Source organism: Diadema antillarum, unplaced genomic scaffold, assembly GCF_040938485.1.
Source record: "Diadema antillarum isolate AM-2024a unplaced genomic scaffold, OU_Dant_1.0 scf00000143, whole genome shotgun sequence".
NCBI classification, from domain to species: domain Eukaryota; kingdom Metazoa; phylum Echinodermata; class Echinoidea; order Diadematoida; family Diadematidae; genus Diadema; species Diadema antillarum.
This window is the reverse complement of record NW_027271032.1, coordinates 1,359,983-1,386,539: the sequence shown is the minus strand read 5'-3', so window position 1 is coordinate 1,386,539 and position 26,557 is coordinate 1,359,983. Positions and strand designations below refer to the sequence as shown.

Below are 26,557 nucleotides of genomic sequence, written 5' to 3'. Positions count from 1 at the left end.
ATCCCCAAATGCATGATCTCTTAGAAAATGTAGTCATTCATCCAATTAAACAGTAGTTCAAGGAAAGTGAACACTCGACACATTATTAGATGAAGCTGTTATCACACATTATGTACTATAAACCTACACGTACTAGGAGAATCATACATTATGGCGGAGGCATACCAGTCGCCATAGCAACATTTCTAGTTTTTTATTTTTGTGCTCTCCTGAACATTTGACATTTTGTAGATACTGTATGAGGTCTCATCGCCCCAGCAACGAAAGTGTCACATGTCATCTTTGTTGTGTACATGTGAAATGTGTCAGGTGTGAATCAATATGAAATTGGTACATGCCTGACCAATAGCTGCAGATATGCCTTAGTCGTAAGTGCTGATGATATGGCCCCTATATAAATGGTACTTTGCATGTGCATGTATATGAATGTTAGATTTTATTGTAATATAAAGCAGGAAAGATAACTGGTTTCATATATTGTCTCCTTTCAGAGGATACAATAGGACCTGTGGTGACTTGTCCACCGAATATTGTCAGCACTGTTGAGCTGGGTGTAACATCCACTGCAGTGATGTGGACTCTGCCAACTGCTACTGATGTCTCTGGTGTGACCATTTTTCAGTCATCCACCCATTCCCCTGGAAGTACTTTCAACGCTGGAGTAACTGATGTGACATATGTCTATGCTGATGGTAGCGGAAACACTGGCAGCTGCACCTTCACAGTTACAGTACAGACACGTATGACTTCTTATATATTTTGTACACTCATCTTTGATTATTATAAGCTTGTATTTCCATTTACTTAAACATTGATTGAGAAATTTGAGAATGGTGCCATTTTTGTGGAGCCCACCGGAGGAGTACAGTGGGGAGACTTAGGGATTGCCTACGGCGTCTGTCCGTCAGTCGTCCGTCCGCAACGCTGCAAATACTTGAATAACTCTCTACTGAGGACTTCAATTTTAATCAAACTTGGAGGGAGGGTGGTTATACAAAGTTACACATTTTACCAAATTGAAGGTTACCTCAAGTTCAAAGGTCACAGGCAGGGGTCAACGAACTTTAAGGCCCAATGTCAAGTTTTTACTGCGCATTTCGATTATGGTTCTTAACTTTTGATGTATAAGTCCCTTTGTAACAAAACTTGGATGGTAGATGTCCTTTGGGGAGTTGAAGGTCTCCACAAGGTCAAAGGTCACAGACAGGAGTCAACAAACTTTTAGGGCCAATGATAAGTTTTTATGGCACATTTTGATTATGACTCAAAACTTTTGATCCACATGTCTATTTGTGATCAAACTTGGATGGTAGATGTCTCTTGGGGATTTGACGGTCATCATAAGGTCAAAGGTCACAGACAGGGTCAATGAACTTTTAGGGCCCAATGTTGAGTTTTTACGGCGCGTTTCGATTATGGCTCATAACTTTTGATCACTATCTCCATTTGTGACTAAACTTGGACAGTAAATGTCCCTTTGGGAGTTGAAGTTCATCACAAGGTCAAAGGTCACAGACAGGGGTCAACAAACTTTTAGGGCCCAATGTTAAGGTTTTACGTTGCATTTCGATTATTTCTCATAACTTTTGATCCCTATGTCCGTTTGTGACCAAACTTTGATGACAAATGTCCCTTGGGGAGTTGAAGGTCACCACAAGGTCAATGGTCATAGGCGGGGTCAATGCATGAACCTCCGGGAGTTAGAAAAACTTTAATTTCTTCTACGCGAATGGGCGAGACACAATTGGGCACTTGCCTTGTTTCCAGTTCAAAATGTGTTTCCTTAAAATGAAAAAAAAAAATTATGTATATCATATACAGCTCTCAAGTTGGCAGACAGAATTGTAACTTGTGTTGTATGTTTTAATACTGAAAATTAGAAATCTCCAGCGAGTAAGTTTTTCCAACTAGTCATGTATCTTAACTGAAAGAAGAACCAGTAAGTTTAGCTCTCTCTTACTACAGTACACCACCTGACATTTCTTTATATTTGAGAAAACATACAAGGATATAGAGGGAGATTCTACAATGTATATCATATTGAATTCAAATAAACAAGAGAATGTGCATTACTGTCACATGTCGTCTTTGATTTTTACATGTACATGCAAAACGTATCAGGAAGGACAATCAACCATGATCTGTGTAGTTATCATTATCTGATAACAATCTGATGTAACACACACAATTATCAACTGAATATCATGCAGTTATTAAAATACATTCTCATTTCAAAGTCTCTTTTTTCACAGTGAAACATATGCTGCACCTTGGAAGTAGATCTACAAACTAAGGCACTTGTCAGAATGTGATGTACACTTTGTACTGTTTAAACAAGAAAGACAGGCTAAGTCTTATTTTGTATTCTTTCAGTTGATTCAACATCACCAGTGGGAGATTATCCAAGAACTATATTCACCTCATGGTGATAATGCAAATACATTTCACATGGTGGTAGATGAATTATGAGCCCTCGTGAGTTCTGTATTTTGAGGTTGAATCTGTCTCAGCTGAAAAGAGACCCATTGTGTTCAGCTCTATCTTAATACACAAACTGACATTATTAACCCATATCCGCCGATTTACTGGATATTCTGTACTTCGCCCAAATGCTGTGAACACCGATCTATGGGATAATACATAGCAGAAATGACTTGTACGATGATGTCATATAGCTCATTATAGCCTGTAAACTCTGACCTGATATCCCACATTCCATTGCACCACTTCCTGTTATTGATTTCATTTGGATTTGTATTCACTTCAAAGATTTACAGTAGGCTGCTGACAGAATAGGTCTACATCTATGTGAGATTGAATATGTGTACGTATAGGCCTACTTTACTGTAGTCCCACCCATAGAGTCTATGAGTTTATATACCATGCACACTAGTCTGCAGAGTGCAGATCTTTGAGTTATTATTCGCTATTTCTTCATATTTGTAAGCATTAAACCATATGAGTTACATACCATCGGAAAGCTTACATTATGAAGATTTCAAAATTGAGAGTTGTTTTCCTGCATAAAGGCTATGGATATTTTTCATTAGTGGTTTCTTTTAAATAAGCAATGTGATTGTTCATATGTGAATCTGTAAATCATGTGAAAATACTAAAATCTTATGATGTCACATAACTCATGACATATGACACTGATATACATCTTATCTGAAAGACCATTTCTTTCTTTTTTGATTGATATATAGTTTTGCATAATTTTATTTTCGAAAGTGTCAGTGACATCACCATGAATTTGACACGGCACAGTTTAGTGAACATATGTGAAATACAGTGTAGCCTCCAGCAGCATGCTATTAACAGTCTTTAAACTGCATTACACAACCGGCGGATATGGGTTAAGCTGACCCTTTAATTGGGAAATCATGAAAGTAGAAAGAGGGATTTTCCATAATGCTCTCCTTCCCCCCCCCCCCCCCACACCCCAAAAAAAAAAAAAAGAAATGGAATTCCCATAATATCACTGGGGTGACATGCCTCATATCTCAAATTTTAAGATGTTATTCATTCATACATGTATCTCCCCCCCCCCCCCCCCACCAAAAAAAAAATTAAAAAAAATGGAATTCCCATAATATCACTGGGGTGACATGCCTTGTATATGTATCTCAAATTTTAAGATGTTATTCATTCATGTCTAGAAGATCAATAAAATCATGTCCTGTCCATATCCTCTAGCTGTTTAATCCCCAAAATGAAGCCATCATGGCATGTCAAAGGAAAGGCCATCCTATCTAATAAAGTGCTTTGACTACCATATTTTATTTTATTTTTATTTTTTTTTAACTCTCCTGAACATTTGACATTTTGTAGATACGAGGTCTTATCGGCCATACGACGAAAGTGTCACATGTCATCTTTGCTGTGTACATGTGAAATGTGTCAGGTGTGATTCAATATGAAATTGGTACATGCCTGATCAATAGTTGCAGGTATGCCTTGGTCGTAAGCGCTAATGATATGGCCCCTACGTAAATGGTACTTTGCATGTGCATATACACTGTATGTGAATGTTAGATTATATTGTAATATAAAGCAGGAAAGATAACTGGTTTCATATATTGTATCCTTTCAGAGGATACAACAGGACCTGTGGTGACTTGTCCACCAAATATTGTCAGCACTGTTGAGCTGGGTGTAACATCCACTGCAGTGACATGGGCCCTGCCAACTGCTACTGATGTCTCTGGTGTGGCCATTTTTCAATCATCCACCCATTCCCCTGGAAGTACTTTCAATGTTGGAGTAACTGATGTGACATATGTCTATGCTGATGGTAGCGGAAACACCGGCAGCTGCACCTTCACAGTCACAGTACAGACACGTATGTGAATTATCATGACTTTACTTATCTTCAAATCATATCAGCCATTTCCATTCACTTTGAAAATGATTCTCATGGAATTTTAGAATAGCACCATGTTTTTGTTTTCATTACAAATGGGTTTTGCTGAAAATGAGAATATAGTAAATGCAAAGAAGCTGTCCAAATTGTAATAAAAATAGTAACTCTTCTTTTTCTGTGTCAATACTAAAATTGTATAGAAAATTAGTTCCATTAATCTATCTCAACTGGGAGCCAATGTTTTCAGCTCACCTAAATATACAAACTGGATGACATGTCTTTATTTGAAAAAATATACAAACATGTAGATAGAGTTTACATAATGTATAAAAATCACTGAAACAAGTGGATGGATATACCTGTAAGTGTTACATGTCTTCTTTACTATAATGTACATGAAAGATGAGTCAGGTATGATTCAGTAGCATCTGTGCATGCCTGATGTGTCGTACAAGCTGAAAGTGCCAAAATTGTAAATTTTAGTGAAATGACCCCTATACTTGACTCGCGTACAACAGGCAAGATAATTCAATCAGATCATATCCTTTTTATTAATTTCAGGGATTCAACAGGACCAGTGGTGAATTGTCCAGAGAATATAGTCAGCACTGTTGAGCTGGGTGTAACATCCACTGCAGTGTCATGGGCTCTGCCAGTTGCCACTGATGGTACTAGGTGTTTCAAAAAACATTTCCCACTTTTGATCATTAATAGTTCAAAAACTATTCATTCGATAAAACTGTCATTGATATGAGTAATAGCTGAATAGCGTACAATTTTGTTGAAGGTAATTTGAATGTGAAAGCATAAATCAGTTTCATTAAATCTAAGATTGATTTTGAAGTAAGGTTTCAGATTTTAGTCAAATTTTAACCCTCTGTACAAAAATTAAACTTTGCACAGGAACCAATGATGTGTATGTGAGTGTGTGCTGACAATGGCCCTGAACAATGGACATGCCTGAACCACCTGTTGACTAGGTGTCAGTCTGGCGCTCCCAGACACATGAATGCTTAATCAATAATTCATGTGGATTGCCCTGGGCACTGCTAGTCTGAATTCATGCACAGTAAAGGATAACATGCATGCACATGGAAAAAGTAAGCACATGTTTCCATGTGCTTGCAAACACCACATTTCATTCCAGCTGGCAATCATTTTCAAATTTCGCTTCACATATCACTAAATTTGGGATATGAATATTCATAAATGATCTAAAGTTCTTCATTTTAATACAACTGTCTACTAATAGCCTGACAAATTTGTTGCTTTTTCGATAAAAAGAGATCATTTTTTGTAAAGAGTTCAGCAGCATTTTTCATTGGGGCCATTTGTTTCACAGTAGATTTATTCAAGGCTCCATATACACAAGTGTATACTATAATTGATTTTCTTTGCTTCCTGTCACCATGTTCATACGACAGAACAGATGGTATTCATTGTAATTTCGTTTTTCAGAAGTAGGGAGAACTCTGTCAACGACTCAACGACAGTAACGGCACGCGTTTGACTTTACACAGCACTGCTAGAGGCTGAATAAAGACTAGTTGTGATCGTGGAATTTTTCATGAATAAATGAAGCATTCAAACCCTAGCCATTGTTCAGGACCATTGTCAGGGTGTTAGCCACACACTCCCATACACACCCACTGACCCGTGTGCAAAGTGAAAGTTTTGTACAGAGGGTTGAAAATAGAGCAAAATCTGGAACCTAACTGTGAAATTAATCATGGATTTCATGAAACTGATTTATGCTTTCATATTTAAACCACCTCCAACAAAATTGTACACTATTCAGCTATCACTCATTTCAATGACAGCGTTATCTGATATATAGTTTTTGAATTATCAAGAATCAAAAGTGGGAAATTTTTTTGAAACACCTAGTACTTTGCATGTGCATATATATGAATGTTAGATTTTATTGTAATATAAAACAGGAAAGATAACTGGTTTCATATATTGTATCATTTCAGAGGATACAACAGGACCTGTGGTGACTTGTCCACCAAATATAGTCAGCACTGTTGAGCTGGGTGTAACATCCACTGCAGTGACATGGGCTCTGCCAACTGCTACTGATCTCTCTGGTGTGGCCGTTTTTCAATCATCCACCCATACCCCTGGAAGTACTTTCAACGTTGGAGTAACTGATGTGACATATGTCTATGCTGATGGTAGTGGAAACACTGGCAGTTGCACCTTCACGGTTACAGTACAGACACGTATGTTATCATGATTTATACAGTCAAACCTGTTTATAGTGGCCAACCAAGGGAGACGAAAAGAGTGGTCATTATAGACAGGTGGCCACTATAGACAGGTTATCCAACTTTTGTATGCATTGCCTACATGTACAAGCATCATTGTTGTATACATCTATAAGTACAATGTACAGTTGTACTTACATTGTACATGTACGTGTATATATGCACACGTGTGCTTCATGCATTGAGCAATATGCTGCTGTTTATCACGTTGTTGCAAATGTGTACAGTCATGTGTACAGTGAAGAAAGCTTTACACTAGTGCATTATTATGACTGAATGAGTGATGAATGCAGCGATGACGATCACTGAACGTTGCCATACCATACCATACCATAGTTTAAGTACAGAGAAATCAAAGTACAATAAAGCATTCATAGATTTTCTGTTGATGAAATATGATCATTTCATTTAATCTATTTTTGTCCCTATATTACGAATAATCACTTTACAAATGTTATCGATATGAACAATCTGAGAAAATGTGTTTTGAAAAGAATCATTAAAAAAAACTGGTGGAAGTAGCTTAATTTGTTATGGGGATACAATCTAATAATATTGGATTGCACTGTAGAAAGATCAGTTGTTAAAGGTACGTGTATTACTGAAAACCATTTGTATATGCAACCTTTTTTCAAAATTAAGGGATGACTTTTTAACTTTCATCCAATCAATAATATGAATAAGATCATTGTTTATTTGGTAACAAGTTCAAAAGGGTCAGAACAAGAGTTTTAGATTGGAATCATCTGCAAATAGCATAAACAGCAGTATATCAGAGGACATATAAATATTGTTGATGTAAATGAGGAATGTAAATGAGGAGAGTCCCAAGTATACATGTAAGCTGCCTTGAGGTACACCACAAGAAATTTACTGCTTGGAAGAAGAGAAACTGTTGACATTAGCATACTAGTAATGATTACGGGAACAGGTTAATGTGTGTATAATGATCAAGCAATAATCAAAGAAACAGCCAGAATGCACTCTTGTATCACACACATAATTTCATAGATGTAGAACCACAAGTCCATTATCATAATTTTTAGGGGTACTAAATTATTGGTATCATGTTGAAGAGCTCAATCTCCTCCATGGTGTCAATTCAAAATTATTTCCTTTTCATTGATATGTCAAAAATCAAAAACCTATACAGACTTGTACCTCATATTCATAACAATGCTTTATATATAAATCTACCCACCTTAGAGTAAATAATCTTTTTATTTCATGAAAATGTATTGTTTCATTTGTATTCACATTCATATCTTAGAACCAGATAGTGCCGTTTTGGTTTTCAACTGGCAATGTATACCTTTTTAGCATTTCAGTGTAAAATATAGACCTCCCAGCCATGCTAAATTTGCAAGAAAAAATTTGAATTTCTAACATTCCTACATGTAGGTCTTGTTTATGAAAATAGGAGTTTCTTATTTTTCTTGATGATTTTACTACTCTTTCTTTCTTTTGAGCCAAATTATTATTTTTTCCAGTTCAAAAGGTTGGGAGGTCTCATAATGCATCACTCATGATTCAAGGGTATGTGTACTTGCCATATGCATGATATGTGCATTTTGCAGGTGCTTTGTGAGTGGTGATGAGAAGGGACTACATATAGTGTATCTAAATGTTACTGTTATGTGACATTTAAAACAAATACAACAGATGAGACAAAAACACAGATTTCTATTTTTTTCTTCTCTCAGAGGATACAACACCACCAGTGCCAACTTGTCCAGCAGATATAACCAGAACTATTGAGCTGGGTAATTCAGGGGTCCAAGTGTCATGGACTCAGCCAACTGCTACTGATATTTCTGGTGTGGCCAATATTCTGTCAAGCACCAGAAATTCTGGTGATGTATTCACTATTGGAACAACTGATGTCATCTACACCTTTGTTGATGGTAGTGGGAATACTGCCACCTGCACCTTCACAGTTACAGTCCAGACACGTATGTATGCATTGATTTTGCTAATAAGCTTTCATATCAAATTACCTGTTTCTATTCATGTCAACTCTGATCACTCATTGTAGATGTAGAGTAACACCAAAATCTGATTTTTAGTACCATTCTTATTGCCTGGAAATAAACTATGTACATATATATATATATATATATATATATATATATATATATATATATATATATATATAAATATTATAATGATAACTGTAGGATAGACTTTCTCAAGTGCATGCAGCCTGAATATTCCTGCTTCTTTTTCAACTTTTGAAATATGCCTACATGGGTTCATTCCAGACAAACATGATAAAAAACAGGTGAGATATCATAACGTCTCATTTTTTCTTCTTTCAGAGGATACAATACCACCAGTACCAACTTGTCCAGCAGATATAACCAGAACTATTGAGCTGGGTACACCATCCATCGTAGTGACATGGACTGAGCCAACTGCTACTGATATTTCTGGTGTGGCCAATATCGTGTCACGTACCAGTAATTCTGGTGATAGTTTTTCTCCAGGAACAACCGATGTCATCTACACTTTTGCTGACGGCAGTGGGAATACTGCCAGCTGCACCTTCACAGTTACAGTACAGACACGTATGTATTCATCAATTTTGCTAATACTGTAAAAGTGGTTTCTTTCGCATACAGAAACTTTTGTGGTTTCCATCGTTGCCGACTTTTTCGCGTGTGTTTAAATTCGCAGTTCAACCTCAAAGCGCGAAAATAAAACCACCGCGAAAGAGACCACTTTTACAGTAAGCTTTCACATCAAATTACCTGTTTCTATTTATGTCAACTCTGATCATCATTCAAGATGAAGAGTGACACCAAAATCTCATTTTTAGTACCATTCCTATTGCCTGGAAATAAACTATATATGAGATTAAAACCTAAAATGGCATTAAAACGCTTAATGCCATTTTAGGTTTTAATCTCATATATAGTTTATTTACCATTCCTATTGCCTGGAAATAAACTATACATATATATATATATATATATATATAATGATAGGCATAGGATAGACTTTATCAAGTGTATGCAGTCTGAATATTCCTGCTCTTTTTTCAACTTTTGAAATCTGCCCTCATTTTCAACATTTTATTTGCAACAGATACATCACCAATCTGTACAAAAGTGTTTATTGTGAATTTGTGCAGGTAGTATTCTACTGCATTTACACCATATGTTCCCGATGGCCACAGCAGTCCCATTAGACTGCAACATCATGTGCTGTGGGTAGATGGTACATTCTCCTGTCCTGTTCATTTTCCTAGTCTTGTCATCTTCCAGTCCTCGTCTGGGTTAGCACATATCTACCAGATGCTATCCTCATTGCGTCTGGTCAGGCTAGACTATTAATGCCTCCAAGTTTTGTTAATGCCTATTATTATCATGCCGCCATGTTTTGTTGAGTTCACCCTGTTTTGTTACGTCATACAAAGTTTCTCATTAGTACCGGGACTGCCTTGGCCAATTTTTTGACAGTTTAAAAATCTGACACGGCTTCCATGGCGATCGCGGCTTGTTATGGTTGCTTATCCCGTCTTATTGTATTGTGTTGCGTCCATTTCGTTTTAATTGCCCAAGGTGGTCTGAAACATGACTGCTGTGGCTGCTGGGGAAAAAAGTACATGTATAAACGCAGCATTAGGTTTGTGCATCAATGTGATGAATTGATTATTCATTATTCATGAATATTCAGCAGTGTTCATGCTGTGACAGAAATGATCGACCGTGTACTTTATGCCAGATAGGAAATAATAACGTCTACATACTTTGCACTTGATTTTCCACAAGTATTTATGCTTCACTCTATGAATGTCTCACATTTTTCATGCACTCTAAATGTTACTTTCAAAAGCAATAAGATTCCAGCCTGTGAACTGTCAAACTTGGCTAAAGGTGCATAATAAGATATTTACAAGTACATCTGCTGTGTTTCCATGGAAATGCTTAAGATTGCCTTCATGAAAATCAATTGTTATCAAAGCAAAACACAAAATTGTTATAATTACTTTAATAAAAGAATACAGTCAAAGATCAAAGCCAGTATTACATACCATTGTATGCAGTTTTACCCTATATGTGATCAGAATAGCACTAAGAAAATGTCACTGTCAGAGATAACTAATGAAGTCAGGCACACTTTTTATTTCTGCTTTTCAGTATTACATACAGTTAATACAAGCACTCTTTATATTCATCATAGGAAGATACAGTCACAATGACATTTCTATTTTGCCATAGAACATTCCATTATCTATTTTTCAGGCAGAAATGCATATTAATTTTTTTCCCCCAGATAAGTGCCATTTACAGCTGTATGTTTATAATAAGGAAATACTAAAAGAGAGAGCCAAACATTTTTCTACTTCGGTTGAGACATGTGGTGGCTAGAAGCACCAAACTTTGCTTCCAATGAGTGGCAGATGAGAAGAAAATTCTGTGAAATGGGGGTATTAACTAGAACACTTCATGTGAGTATGTCCCATTTGGGTGTACATGTCTCCATTGGTATATAATGTGTCAGGTATCATTCAAGGCCATTTCTATGCATTGTGTGGTTATGTTGTAAGTGCTTTGTAAACACTGATAAACGTTGATGTTTTGTCTACAGGAGTTACAAGGGTTCATTCCAGACAAACATGATAAAAAACAGGTGAGATATCATAAGATTTCATTTTTCTTCTTTCAGAGGATACAATACCACCAGTACCAACTTGTCCAGCAGATATAACCAGAACTATTGAGCTGGGTACACCATCCATCATAGTGACATGGACTGAGCCAACTGCTACTGATAATTCTGGTGTGGCCACTGTCCAGTCACGTACCAGTAATTCTGGTGATAGTTTTTCTCCAGGAGCAACCAATGTGATCTACACTTTTGTTGATGGCAGCGGAAACACTGCCACTTGCACCTTCACAGTTACAGTTGGTACAGGTAAAGTACATGTTGTTCGTTCATCTATCAGAATTACCTTCAAACTACATGTGATATTCATACACATGTATACTCTTTCATATTATATTTTAGTCAAGAACTTTACTTGATTTTTATATTCTGTGTTATGATCAGTTATGTATATGGTAACAGTCACCACCCTAGGTTGGGCCCTTTTTTTGTTGCTGTTGTTTGTTTGTTTGTATTTTTGTTTGTTTTTTTATGTTTTCACTGGGGTGTCATTTTCTTCCATTGCACAAACTCAAGAAGTTATATGCAAATATATTAATAGGGAAAAGAAAGAAAACAGAACATTACTTCAATTTTTTATATAGTTTTTATAACCAGCAAATGTTAAATCCCTCCATTATAATTGCTCATACAAAAAAATGAAGAAGTGAAATATATTTCTATTGACTCTTCCAAGATGTGTATGTCATGTATGCTACCAGGAAACATGTGATGACAGGATTGAAAACACTGACTGAAAATCAATTCTTACAACAGTTGAATAAAACAGGGTGAAATTTTGTGTTTTTCTAGTTTATACTATGCCATCAATGCAGACTTGTCCATGGGATATAGACAGAAATGCATTTTGTTTTCTGATTTGCATGCCAAATCTCGTGCAAATGTGATTCTCGCAACTTTTAAACAGATTAGTCACTGATAAGAGAGAGCATACATGTAATAAAATATATCATAATATACACTGTATCATGGCTCTTATTTTCATTTCTCTCTTTTTAGTCGATACAACACCACCAGTGCCAACTTGTCCACCAGATATAACCAGAACTGTTGAGCTGGGGGTTTCAGGGGTCCAAGTGTCATGGACTGAGCCAACTGCTACTGATATCTCTGGTGTGGTTAGCATCCAGTCACGCACCAGTAATTCTGGTGATTTTTTCTTTGTGGGAACAACCGATGTGATCTACACCTTCGTTGACGGTAGCCAAAACAGTGCCAGCTGTACCTTCACGGTTACAGTTAATACAGGTATTAATTCAGTTGTTTGTTTTTTTTTCAATTTAATTCATTTACTTTTCATTCTTCTTTTTCCAACAAAACATAACGCATAATGAGTTTGGAATTACATCATGAACATAAACATTCGACTTTGCAAAAGATAAATGATACAGATAAACAAAAGAATGCATACTGGCAAAAAAGTACAAAGTTATGCTTTAGTTAGAAAAAAAAAACTGAGAGGTCCACTAAAAAGCAAGCTTGTATGTTGTGAACCACTCAAAAAATGAACAAACTTATGAATTACATATTTACAAATACTTATCTCAGCTACAATTTACGACAGAACGGAACAAGACAGGAGAAATACAAAAGACATGACACGACTTGACAAAAAAGACGGAAAAAATGGAGAGAGAGAAAGGAAAACAAAAAACAGAATGCTTTTCATCCTGTGGAATATTATTATTTGTCAGCTACAATTGTATTTTCCTAGAGTTGCAGCCGTGTATTATAACAATTAGACTGATGACATACAATTAATTCATAAACACTCATGTTATGGGTCTGTGCCAGCATGAGGGGGGGGGGGGGGGGGGGAGGGGGGGGGGAGGGGGGGAGGGGGGGGAGAGGGGTGGAGGGGGGAGGGGAGCTACCGGCCATTTTAAAAACGCTTACATCACAAGAAGATGACAAGACATCTGCTTGTTAATCTTTTGGAGCTCCTTTCTTCAACAGAGATTCTTCATGTACAATATGCATTTTATATATGTCTTAGGAAATGTAGCTAGGTGTGGCCCTGGTGTAAAGCATCATGAATTAGAACTTGCACTGCAAAGTGCATGAATGGGACTATCATGTATCACCTGAAGAATTGTATACTATGTGAGGGATATTGCATTCAACTTCAAAATTCAAATAGTAATTCTTCTTTTATCACTGTTATTGTACTCGAAGTTCGTTTCCCTTGCCGTCATGTTAACCCATTGAAGACGAGTCCCGAGTATACTTGGCAATAAAATGTCTATGGGAAGTGCATGTTGTAGCAAAATCAGTCCGTCAAAATCGGTCTCCGAGCCCCCCCCCCCCCCCCCCCCCTCGACGTTCCGCGCGATGTATCGCTATGGCGAAAAGCTATTGCCCCGACAATTCAATAATATAATGTTTCTTTGCATCTATCTGTACAATTCAGTAATATAATGTTTCTTTGCCTCTATCTGTACAATTGTTTGCCTCCATTTACCTATGTTGTCTTTTTCTTCTATGTTTGTTGTTATTGTTTGCCTCCATATGTTTGTCTTTATCTGTACAATTGTATGTCTATGTGGGAGGACTTTGAATTGTCAGGTATAGCTGGCAGGGATGTAATAGTGCCTGCTGAGGGCAATGGATTGGTAGTTCTGTGAGCAATAATGTGGGTTTTGAGAACTGTATCAATTGATCGAGTGCTGTAAAACACAACATTTACATTTTTACAAATTGGAGCTGACGGCCTTTTTCGAGGCATAACATTTTCGCGAGTTGCTTCTAATATTCAATGCATATAGTGTACACAAGAACTTTCATATGCATTTTAATTTCGCAAATCTTGGCTCTCGTGAAATTCGCAAAATTAAAATGCACGCGAACATTCCTCGTTTGCCAGTATTGTTGACAAAGGTCAGGTGGCATTTTGCCACACTCAATTTGGATTGCTTTCTTGGATGGGGTCATGTGGGCTCCAGGTTTTATTTTCTGACATTTATCTTGTATAATATCTAACATGTCTTTTAAACAATGTTGGACAGAGTCCAAGGCTATGCATTGTATATCAACCCATTGGTAACTGAACTGCCCGAAACCACCTGTCAGATTACTCCCTGAACCGCCTGAAACCGCCCATCTACTTTTTTTATTAGTTTTATGCCTGACTATTTTTATTGCTTTCATATATAATGTATATTTATGTAATTTAAAGAGGTAAAAAGTCAACAAAAGTATATCAGAATCATTTCTGTGGCACACAAGTCTTTTTATATGAGTCTAAATTGGCTTTCAAAGAAACATAACTCTCTATAGTAGACAAAAATAAACATGCAGTGATCTATTTTGCATAATTCAAAAAGTTGTCGAAATAAGAGTAATATTGTTGTACATGTACAGCAGTCTTCCTGGAAATAATAGTCCAATATGTAAGGAATTGTCAGTTGCTGAAGGGTTAAGTGCAGATCATAGTTTTCAAAATCAACAGGTTATCACTTCGATGCTGTTGAACTATTCATGATTACTGTTAAAGAATGTTTTGTTATACATCAGAAATGGTTATTTTGTATGTCAATATTACAGTTTTCTGGATAGATATAATGGCATATGATATGTACTCTTTTTGATGAGAAGTTTTCTCGATTTTTTTTGTGATGCAGGATTTTCAAGAAATGTCAAACAGCACAATTATTGAATCTGAGAACCAGCTTTGCGATGCTACGCATGCATAGAATATGCTACCAAAACAGGAAACTGATATGTATACTGCAGAATCTCAGAGTGTAAAGATGCATTCTGTTGAACAATGTTTTGTTCTCAGATTTTAGTCATACTTCTACCTAGAAATATGTGATGTTGATGTCCACAGTACCACACTGAAATGCAAAAATACCCTTGCAAATATTTGAAGAACTTTAAGATTTGCCAGCATACCTATCCTAATATTCTAGGGATCACAACATCACAAGTAATTAAACCACTGATTTAGATTGAGCGTACAAGTGTATATATAACACTTAATTTATGTAACTGTGTTCATGAATATTCATGGTGTACATCGTACTTCCACTGATCATTTATCTTATACACAAACACATGCACATGCACGTACAGTGCCAGTATTACATTGTACATCTGGAATAGTCATGCACACATAAACAGTGTATTTATGAACACAAATTACACTATGTACATGCAGATTGACTTATCTGACTTTGATAGAAAAATGGTCCGCAGTTTCAATTTCTGCATCTCAGCATACCTCAGGGGAAGAGTATTTGTCCATACACCCAACTATATGTACTCTCCTCTCTCTCTCTCCCTCTCGGATCTCTCTCTCTCTCTTTTTTTTCTCTCTCTCTCTCTCATGGGCCATTAGCGTCTGATGAGGCAAGTAACTGAAACTTGGTCCTTCTTTTTCTATTAAAAATATAAATTTATTATGGTTTGCCTACAGTGGACACCACTCCGCCCGTGCTGGTCTGCCCCAACAGCATCACAGACACTACATTCCTGGGGAACACAGCTGGAATAACTGTCACGTGGGTGGAGCCAACTGTAACCGATGTTTCCAACAATGTGGTTGTGACCTCCAACTTTGCGTCCGGTGATACGTTCCCTGTGGGGGACACAGTGGTGACGTATACAGCTACCGACGCCTCTAGCAACTCGGTCCAGTGTTCCTTCACTGTCACCATCATGGAGGGTATGGGATCCATTGGTGACATTCTGGGAATCCATTCACGCATCACTGAAGTTCTTTTCTTGCCACTTTATTTCCTTTGGGGAGAGGGGGAGGGGAGGTATGGTGTAATTGATGGGAAGATGGTTTGCTCCCCTGCAATATGCTATCCCATCAGGGTCAACTCCTATGACATTAATTGGCACAGGTACAATGTGATAGTGCAATTTACTTTCCTGTTCTACTTTCAGTTACCGTAGATGATTGTCTATGAAACATGAAAGCATGAAGGCAATCAATGAAATAAAGTATACTGAAACATATCACGTCACTAAAATTATGTTGTATATGGCAATAGTACGACTTTTACAATATCACAGTTTGCTGTGCAGTTCATTATTGCTCCAAAACATCAGTATTGTGTCGATATGAATGTTTCCCGCCTTGCATAAGACTCAACACTACTGTGGCGGTAGAATGTATACATTAGAAGTGTTGATTGATATTAAGGATAAGACTGGGAATGAAAAGACATGAATTCTTAAAGACAGGCTTTTGTGCCTTTAATTAGCATGATGGATTTTATTACTGTGAATTGTTTTTATTTGCCTTCCTTTGTTTTTTTGCATATACTTCTGTATTGCAAGAATGAAGTGTTTATTTTTTATTGATAGTTCTGTTTATAGTGTGTTAAGTTTGCCCCTTTAACAGACAAATTCACCTTGATATAAATATATATATATACAAATGTATATATATATATATATATATATGGATTGAGTGAATGTCATAATAACCGTAAAACACATCGGCCAAAGTTTCAGGAAAACCAGACAATTGCATCTGTTCAAAAGTTGTGAAATTTTAAAGTTTCTGTGCAGTCACTGCGGGATCAGAAGACTACTACAGCTTGCACTAAACCACACACACAAAAAAAACCTACACAGTTTCTTGGACCTATCAATTGCCAAATGTGATCAGAGGGCTTTGAGAGCGTCATCAGATTATATATCCTTGAAGTTTACACCCCATTTCCTTCAATAGTTCAGAGGTTCTGTTGTGAAATACTTGTACATTCTCTCATTCTTTATTTCCGCCTCCCCCCCCCCCCCTGCACTCTGTCTGTTGGTATAGTTGACACCGTACCGCCAACCATTCTCAACTGTCCGCAAGAGGCCATTGCCGTGGCAGTAAGCTTCAACCAGGGTCAAGCAGTGGTCAACTGGCCAGTCGTAATGGCCACTGACAACTCCAACACGCAGAGTGTGATACAGAGGACTCACAGTAGTGGAGATGTCTTCGCGGTGGGCACGACAACAGTCACCATCACATTTGCTGACTCTTCTGGCAACACTGCTCAGTGTGTCTTTGAAGTTGTTGTGTACCAAGGTAAATTTAAAGACAGCCAATCCCTTTTGCATGATTTTTTTTTTTGAAAATTGGTGAGAATACTTAGGTATTGAAGAAAACACTATTTGGAAACCTCCTGCTAATTTTGAACTCAAGAGGGTCTTTACTTGTGTACTTATTGAGATTATCATCATAATTATTGGCATAGTAATCATCATCATTGTAATCATCGTCATGACAAGAAATAGGAAGCTGGATGCAGAAGTTAAGTGAAGGGTAAAAGCAAGGACGCAGTCTGGTACTTGAATGCATACTAAATCTCGTATGGAGCTAACAAAAACAAGCATAACAATTGCAGCACATGTACCACTTGGGCTTTGGATAGATAAACTAGTGTTTACCCATGTAATGATGAGAGGACAGAGTTGTGAGATATCTGCTTTGATTTTTTGTTTTCAATATGAAATGCAGGGAAGAAAATATTCCTGACTTTTATCACATTTTACCAAAGGACTTTGATAGCCTCCATACAATTCAATTCACTTATATGAGTCGTTGTTAATTGGCTCTTGTGAAATTTGCGAAAAGTATTCAGAATAACAGAATAATCCTATACACGTTTATCATGCTACCGCAGTGTTCTTATCTAAAGATGGAAATTCATGTCGTGCGGTATTTCTTTTTTTCGCATTTAGCGCAATATGTAGCTAGCACAAAAATAGTCAATGTGTTGCACTTTTTAAATTCTTCTAAGTTTTCTTCAGACTGGTGAATGCAGCTTCTGACCCAAGTTGAGTGTCTGTGTACTTTTGCATGTGCCTCAAATCCCTCTGGATTATGTGTACAAATCTCTGTATATACTTTGAGGGTGAATCATTTATTGGCTCTTCTGACATTCAGTGGACTCCACGGCACCTGAGATCATTGGCTGTCCAGCGGACATTACGAGGACCCTGACCCTGGAACAGAACACCGTCCAAGTGTTCTGGACAGCCCCAACGGCATCAGACAACTCCGGAAATACCCCGACCATAACCAGCAACTTCGCACCGGGTGATAGCTTTGGACTCGGCGAGTGGCGGGTTGTCTACACAGTTGCAGACGAGGCGGGCAACTCTGTGCAATGCACGTTCACTATCACCGTGATAAGAGGTGTGGATGTATAGATGAAAAATGCCCGAAAAAGCAGGCAGTAATTTACCTTTAATAATTAATTACAGTGATAAGTTGATTGTGTGAAGTATAAACATTCGAAGTACAGTGTCAGCTAATGTTTTTATCAAGGGTAGTGCTCTTTGGAGTTGCATTGCAGTAGTAGTCTGTAATATCATTAAATCAATTGTTACCAAGTTCTGGAAACATCACTACTTTGATTTAAAGGTTTATTTCTCTTGAATAGTCTAGTTCTGCAACAAAATGTTGTTTTGCGGTTTTATTGCTTAAACCTCTAAGATTAGTCTTACACAGAATCAAATGTATATGATATGTGGAAAAGATTATAATTTTATCTCAAAATCCATTTAATGTGCATTCAACTGCATCACTTTCTCTTTCACTATTGGACAAAGGGTTTAAATAATACCAGGATTCTGTGAGATTATGAGATTCTTTTCATTGATCTATACAAGCAAGCACCATTTTTAGTAATCAAGTGAGTTGAGCTGAGGTGTTTCTAATGTATTTTTTTTTTCTTCCCTTCAGAGGACAATGTTCCACCACAAGTGCAGTGCCCCAATGATATCACCTCGATTGTTCTTGCTGGAACTGCCGGTGAGGTGGTGACATGGAATTTGCCAACTGTCTCGGATAATTCAGGGGTAGTCATCTTTGTTTCATCGACGGCAAACCCTGGAGACTTTTTCCCCATCGGAGGGACCACCGTCATTTACAACTATCAAGACCCATCAGGAAATGCAAACTCGTGCTCCTTCACCGTCACTATCAATGTCGGTAAGCATTGGTCAGGCCCAGTGGTTCCACCTATACAAAAAAAGGAACTACTTGTAGGTAGTTGTTGCTTCTAGTTGTTGTTGTTGCTGTTGCTGCTGCCGCTGTTGCTGTTGCTGTTGCTGTTATTGTTTCTATGTCTGTTTTGTTTTGTTTTTCTATCAAGAGAAAGGTAAAAAAAAAAGGGTCGGAGAGTCTATTTGAGTTATACAAAGTCCAGGGCCCTGTTTCACTATTAAACATGAGAATTATATCCAGTCAAACAATGAACCAAAGTTAGGACAGATTCAGGTCAGGTTTAGTTGGGAAGGATCCATAGGCATTCAAGGTGTATTCGAGAACAGAGCACTGGGTGCAAAATACATTGTATTGTTCCCAACTACCTTAATGGTGATACAGTTCCTACAAAACTTTTGAGGATTGATTGATCCCAAAATTGTTCCTTGGAAAGATCAGTTGCACTGAACTTATAGGATTGATTTTAGAGCTTATTGAAGCAGGCCCCAGGAATCTTGACAAGATAATTAAACACTTTTGTTGTTTTTTAGCAAAAATTAGACAATGACGGATAAACTGGCTGACATTTGTACCAATTTCAAAACATTACATGCTTACTTGCACGCTTACACACAATAACATACACACAATGACATTCCCACACAGACACACAAACACGCACACATATAAACACTTTAATAAATAATTTTGTCTTCACTGTACATAATAGGTGATCCATGCAGTCCCGACCCCTGCCTGAATGGAGGACAATGTGTGAGAGAGGGCCTGGATAGTTTCCGCTGTATATGTACTGACTGCTTCACAGGACAGACCTGTGGCACACGTAAGTAATCGCTACTGTAAGAGTGGAAATTTTCGCAGTGTAGAAATTTTCACGTACCGGTATTTCATGCAACCAGAAGCTAGTATGCGCAGATATGAAAGCATGCAAATATTTTTGCATGTCATATGATTCATTACTTGATGTCCTGATTCCATGGAAGTAATAACATGCCAGATTCATCTTACCCAGCCAAGCGTGAAAAATTGCTCGCTTGTAAATGTTTAAAGCATCCCATTGTGGCTTTTCCATGCCCCACCCTCCTCTTTAAAAATTATATTAGAATTAAAATGCAGTGAACAATTTCCCAGGCATAATGATGATTAGTTGTTAGGATTATAAGAATGAAGACAACACACAAACTAAAGAGAAATCTTCTCCTGATTTGACACAGCCCATAAATCTTCTCCATAAACACACTGCCGGGTTGTGAACATTGGATATCAAGCTGACATGAGTTACTGTAAACCACAGTATTTTCGCAGCATGAAATTTTTGCGAATAGGAACTGACAATCTTTTTGTGGCAAGAAATCTTTGTGAGTTGCCTCTAACATTGGCTGCATATGGTGAAGATAAGAACTTTCGCATGCATTTATAAAATTCACAAATCTTGGCTCATGCGAAATGCGCAAAATTAAAATATATACGATTATTCCTCATTTTACAGTATCCAAGCCAGTTATTAGGATGAAATGAAGACTACGTAGAAAAACAGTGAAAGATGTGATGAAATCATTTAACCTTGTGAGGATGGTTTAAATTTGACACGGCCCCTACATCTTCTCCATCAACACACTGCCTGGATGTAAATTTGGGAAATCTCATTCCCATGTGTCACTGGTTACTTTAATCCTTCGTTCTCACTCCACTGCACATCTTCAACTCACATCGGCACTGCGCACCCGTACTCATTATGGCAATCGTGCCTTCAGTGTTATTGCACCCACACTATGGAACAACAAATACCCATCCACGTCTGTGAAGCTCCTACAGTAGACTCCTTCAAAACATTACTGAAAACTCATCTGTTCTCACATGACATGTAATTCGTATGGATTTATTATATATTTATGTTACGTTTGTTCTATAAGTTATAATTTACAATGTGTATTCTATGTATTTTGTATTGCATTTCATCGTACTACAATTTGTATCTACTCCATGACTTGATTTCTTTCTTCTAATTGTTTCTTTGAGACGCTCAGCGCATAGAAACATTGTAATAAGCGCTTTATAAATGATAATCTATATTTATTATCATTATCTCTTACCCTCTGCAGCAATTGATCCTTGTGCTCAGGATCTGTGTGAAAACGGTGCCGCATGCATCCCAGTACCAGGCTCCTGTGTGTCGTATACATGCCAGTGCCCTGCATGCTTCACTGGCCCATACTGCACTGAAGGTATACAACACTGATGATTTCACAATATCTATCCTTATTATCATATTACAACACTTTATCTAGTCTTGGTAGATGAAGTGAAAGGGAAACATGATACATGTATTCCGACATATATACACTTAATCACATTCTTAATAAATTCTTCATCAAGAGAAATGAATTAGAAATCAACTACTAAGTATCATTACATAAAATCCAGAGTCTTTGGGAAAGTTTCAAAAGACAAAAAACAAAACAAAACCCCAAAACAGAATATGCCTACAATTGTATATCCCATATCAGTTCATTATGTTCTATGTTTTACCACTTTTTGTTCATTAATAGCAAGTTTAATTGCAAATACCTCAAATTGACAAGAATGGAGTTAAGTCATTTTGCAATCAAACTCTTCATGCAATATCATATGTATTGTTCTGTTTGTACATCTCTTTGTGGCATAATTAATATTCCTCTTCGCATTCAGCCATTGACTCCTGCGAGAACCACCAGTGCCAGAACGGCGGTGCCTGTACCATCGACCCCAATGACTGCGAAACCTACACCTGCACATGTCCACTCTGCTATACCGGACAATTCTGTGAAGTCTGTAAGTACAATGTGTGGCAAGACAGCATGAGGGAATGTTTTAACCATGCAAAATTTATTGCAAGGGATAATTGTACGCTTCAAGCGTTTCAGAAAGATGCCGTCAACCTTGATGGACATTTATATATACATATAGATAGATAGATAGATAGATAGAGATAGAGATAGAGATATGTAATGTTCTATTGAAGACATAATACAGTAGTTCATTGTATGTTTCCAAAACACCTTGTTATAATATAGATATTAAGATGTATATTTATGTATGATATAGACTGAGAAGAATCCTAATGAGAGAGAAAAAATAGATAAATTTAACAAACTTGATTGGCAAAAAAAAGAAAAGAAAAGAATTCTTGACTTCCTATCATGGAGCAAAACTCTGTTGGATTGATGCAGCCGATGCAATATTTCTTTCTTCTAACAATGAGCTGTTTTCTTTCACAGTCATCAATCCATGCGACAATCACCTGTGTCAAAATGGTGCCCAGTGCATCCCTGTTGGCCCCGTCTGCACCGAGTACCAGTGTGCTTGCTCAGGTTGCTTCACAGGGGCTTACTGCGAGGACGGTAAATTATTCATCTAGGATCTAGGACCTCATCTAGGATCAGACTTTTGTTTTAGACACAGAATAGCAAGCAAGAGGATATTGTCCCCCAATAAAAAAAACCCAGTCAAATCTGCTCTTTTTAAGCCATCTCTCTTTAAAGGGAAGCAGTCCTGAGATTTTCACTGTACTGATAAATAAGAGTAAAAAATATAACCTTTCACCAATTTATACGCGTGGACATCAAAAATTGTCTCCATACACGATTTTTAAAAAATAATTCCTGCAAGCAATTGTGTAAGAGCCTGCCAAAAGGTGCAACGTCATTGATGCCCTACTCTCAAGTTGACAGCCGTGCCTCAGAAAACCAATTTAAGTGTTCAAAATGATCATATCTGATTTTTTCATAAAATGTGACAATATGTGGTTTTATTATTTCAAACAAAATATTTCAAGCTTATTTATATATACAATTAATATAAAAATAAATAGTAAACATGTATTTATAAATAACTAGGGATGACGAGCAGAACACCGCTGGAAAGAGTTATGCATCGATGACGTATGACTCTCCGCCAAGACTTGCTCATTTGCAGAGTCACACTTTTTTAACCGAAATGTACGAGCTTATTTGGTGATTTGAAAGTTTGTTTTTGATGAAAGTAGATCATTGGAGGTACCAACAACAACATATTTTTTTTAATTTCGTGAGGACTGCGTCCCTTTAATAACCACTTGTCTATGATGACCACATTTTGTTTGTCCTTTGAGCAGTCATTGTAGACAGGAACATAGCAATAAGGTACAATTTGAATTCTTACATAGATTATTGACATACCTACTGTGAAAGTGGACATTTTTGTGGTATTTTTTTTTTCTTTTTGCTCGGGGCAAAAAAAAAAGTGATTATCAGTGAAGTTCACTCTTAGTTTGTCATGGAGGGAACTATATATTTTACTGTTAAGAAAAGAATAGTTGTGTGTTGTTATTAAGTTTTATGCAAGATTTCCACATAGTGAAATATTCTACATCTGCAGTATTACAAATAGAGAATTAAATAAGTCTGATGTCAAGCATACAATGTTTGGTGTTTTTTTTTTGGTTTATCCCAACCTGTTTTTTTCCTGTTTGCCAAGACCAATCTTCACCCTCATGTGATATGTGGTATCTGTTAAGCAGACACCGAAGGGAAGTTGAATATTCGTCGTTGCATTCCTTTTTATATTTTTATATATATTTTTTTTTTATGAGGGCACTGGAGAGATAAGGGATGGGGTGTAAAGATAGAATATCAGTTCTATGGAATTGCCACCAGTCATGTTACTTTCAGCATTGTAGACACCTAGAATTCAACCATAGTTGCATTTCCCTGAGATTAGCAAAGGCCATGATTTTTTCCCCAACTGTTCCCTCCTATCCCAACCACCCCCCCCCCCCACCTCCCTCGCCCCTCCTCAAAGCCTCACTACATCTATAAATGTGTTCTCCATGCAGCTCGAGACCCGTGCATTGGATCACCCTGTCAGAACAACGGCCAGTGCTCTGCCATAACGACAGACGCAAATTGCTTCTCCTACACCTGTGATTGTGTGGGATGCTTCACCGGCTACAACTGTGAAATAGGTGAGATGCTACAGTGACATTGTTTTGACCTTCCTGATGTTGCATTCACATATCGTCAACTGAGATCAAAAGGGTGCTATTGCATTTTGAGCATTAAAAAAAACCCTGATATCAATTGTGATGTGATAAAAAGTTTGTGTAATGAAATGGGGTAGATTCATAAGTATTGTTATGCAGTGCCCCTGTGGTTTAAATTGTTATATTTTAGTACAAATGAAAATAATCTAAAATTGACACCATAACGTAGTAGAGAGCAAGCTCAACAACATGATACAAATAACTTGATACATTCCAAAATTGTAGTAAAGCCCTTCTTGTTCTCAGCTAATGATATGTAAACCAAGCATTGCTAGAGGGAAATGTTTGTGTGTGCAAGTCATCATTTTACATAATTATATTTTGATACCCATTCTTCCTTATGGATTTCTCTGCATGCATGCAGAAGTGCTCTGCTATCTTAGTTCTTTTGTAATAACAGTTCCCATGACAGTTCCCATGGAGAAGTTACAATAGTGGCAAATCAAAATGATCAATCATGAGTATAACATATTGTTCTGGGTCCTATGAAGTGCCATAAAAAAAAGAAAAGAAATAAAGTAGCAACAAAAACACCACATTCTTTTTAAAACATGTTTCCCACAATACTACTTGTATGTATATAATCATAGCTAGCTTTATATAATGCACTTTACAAATTATTATTACCCTGGTCACTGGATACATTATTTCAAACCAGCACTGACAGTGCTCACTCTACACTCCCTGGGGAGCATTCCATCCAGTCGCAGCCAATTTAAATACATGTGTACACTTGCTGATCAACGTACCAACGTAAACCTTCTCATCCTACTGGGTATCCATTTATACTCCTGGGTGGAGAGCAGCAATGTGGACAAAGTGCCTTGCTGAAGAGCAAATGTGTCGGGTTTGGCATGGGCTCAAACTCACAAACCATATACCACGTTTATGTCATTCAAAGATGAGTGTTCTGATCCACGACATCTCTATCATGTATAGCCTTTTGACATTGTATTACCTTTGCATTTTGGATGTGCAGCCGATCCATCACCGTGTCTGCAGAACCCATGCCAGAATCAGGGAGTCTGTCAAGAAATCAGCGGCTTGTGCTCTGCCTACCAGTGTGTGTGCCCCGCAGGCTTCGGGGGAGTCAACTGTGAAATTGGTGAGTGAAGGAACTCTAGATCTTTACATCTTTGTGTTGTTGTGGTTATTCTGTTTCTGTTTTTGTTGTTTTTTTTCATATGATTGTCAATGCTATTAAAGCAAAGTACAGTGAATATAATTATGGTCTGCTGTGTGGTGTGTATTACCACAGAATGATCAAATAGTGAATGTTAAGATTGGATGCTTTTCAAGTGATTCTAATGTATTATTCCTGTAAAGTTGGAATATATTTTTTTCATCCATCTCTCTGTTCTGTTCTGGTGCAAAAGTTTTGCTCTTTATTAATCAGTTTCCCAACAAATGTTGGAAGGCAATTAATGCAATCAAATCTTGTCAGCCATGTGAAAATTTTGACGTCGTTGATATGATTATGTCTCATTTTTCCAGTGATCTCGGAAAATGCAAATCCCTGCAACTCTTTCCCGTGTGCCAATGGTGGAGAGTGCCTTACCCTGGACAGCCAATTCTACACTTGTCTTTGCCGAGACGGCTATGCTGGAGTAAACTGCCAGCAGTTGACGGGTGAGTGTCCTTCCCATCCAGGATGTCCCATTCTTTACAGTGGCCATGTTCACCTCCAGAAGAAATTATTTTTTGCATCACGATGCAAAACTCAAATTTGTTTGTTTTTTGGCACCATTTACACACAGCCAAATAATAAAAAATACACACACAAAAAAAAATGATAACTTGGCTGCAATTGAAGTGCCCTGAATCACAAAACTGTTCATGCGTACAAAATCGATGAAGCTTGGATGGGTGACCCCGGGGGTAGGGTCGCCGTGCAACCAATTGTTACCAACCTTTAAGACAAATTTTACTCTCAGAGTTAAGGTAGAAAATGACCAATCAATAATATTAAACCGCTGATGATGTCATTATAGGAGATAACACTACTTTGACCTGACAAGAATCTTTATACATTCTATTTCCGTCTTGCAGCTGCCGTTCCAGGCTTCGACTCCTGCAATGCTAATCCATGCCAGAATGGCGCTACCTGTTACAACAGCTACCACAGCAATGATCCCACTCCTACCTCGTACACTCCTCAGTACTACTGCATGTGTGCTCAAGGATTTACTGGCGCAAATTGCCAGCTGCCTACTGGTAAGAGACTGATCTCAGAGTAG

At 37.4% G+C, this 26,557-nt stretch overlaps 1 protein-coding gene across 1 annotated transcript; it reads left to right on the top strand.

The window, feature by feature from the left end:
• The first annotated feature begins 571 nt into the window (after positions 1-571).
• LOC139721417 (hyalin-like) lies at positions 572-26,557 on the top strand. The gene is made up of 19 exons (XM_071632732.1): positions 572-740; positions 4,094-4,342; positions 6,340-6,588; positions 8,337-8,585; positions 8,952-9,200; positions 11,305-11,553; positions 12,304-12,552; positions 15,722-15,970; positions 17,081-17,335; positions 18,197-18,448; positions 18,998-19,246; positions 19,971-20,084; positions 21,364-21,486; positions 21,950-22,072; positions 22,519-22,641; positions 24,114-24,242; positions 25,300-25,425; positions 25,815-25,949; positions 26,370-26,557. The coding sequence occupies exons 1-19, from the start codon at positions 572-574 to the stop codon at positions 26,555-26,557; spliced, it is 3,729 nt and encodes a 1,242-aa protein (XP_071488833.1).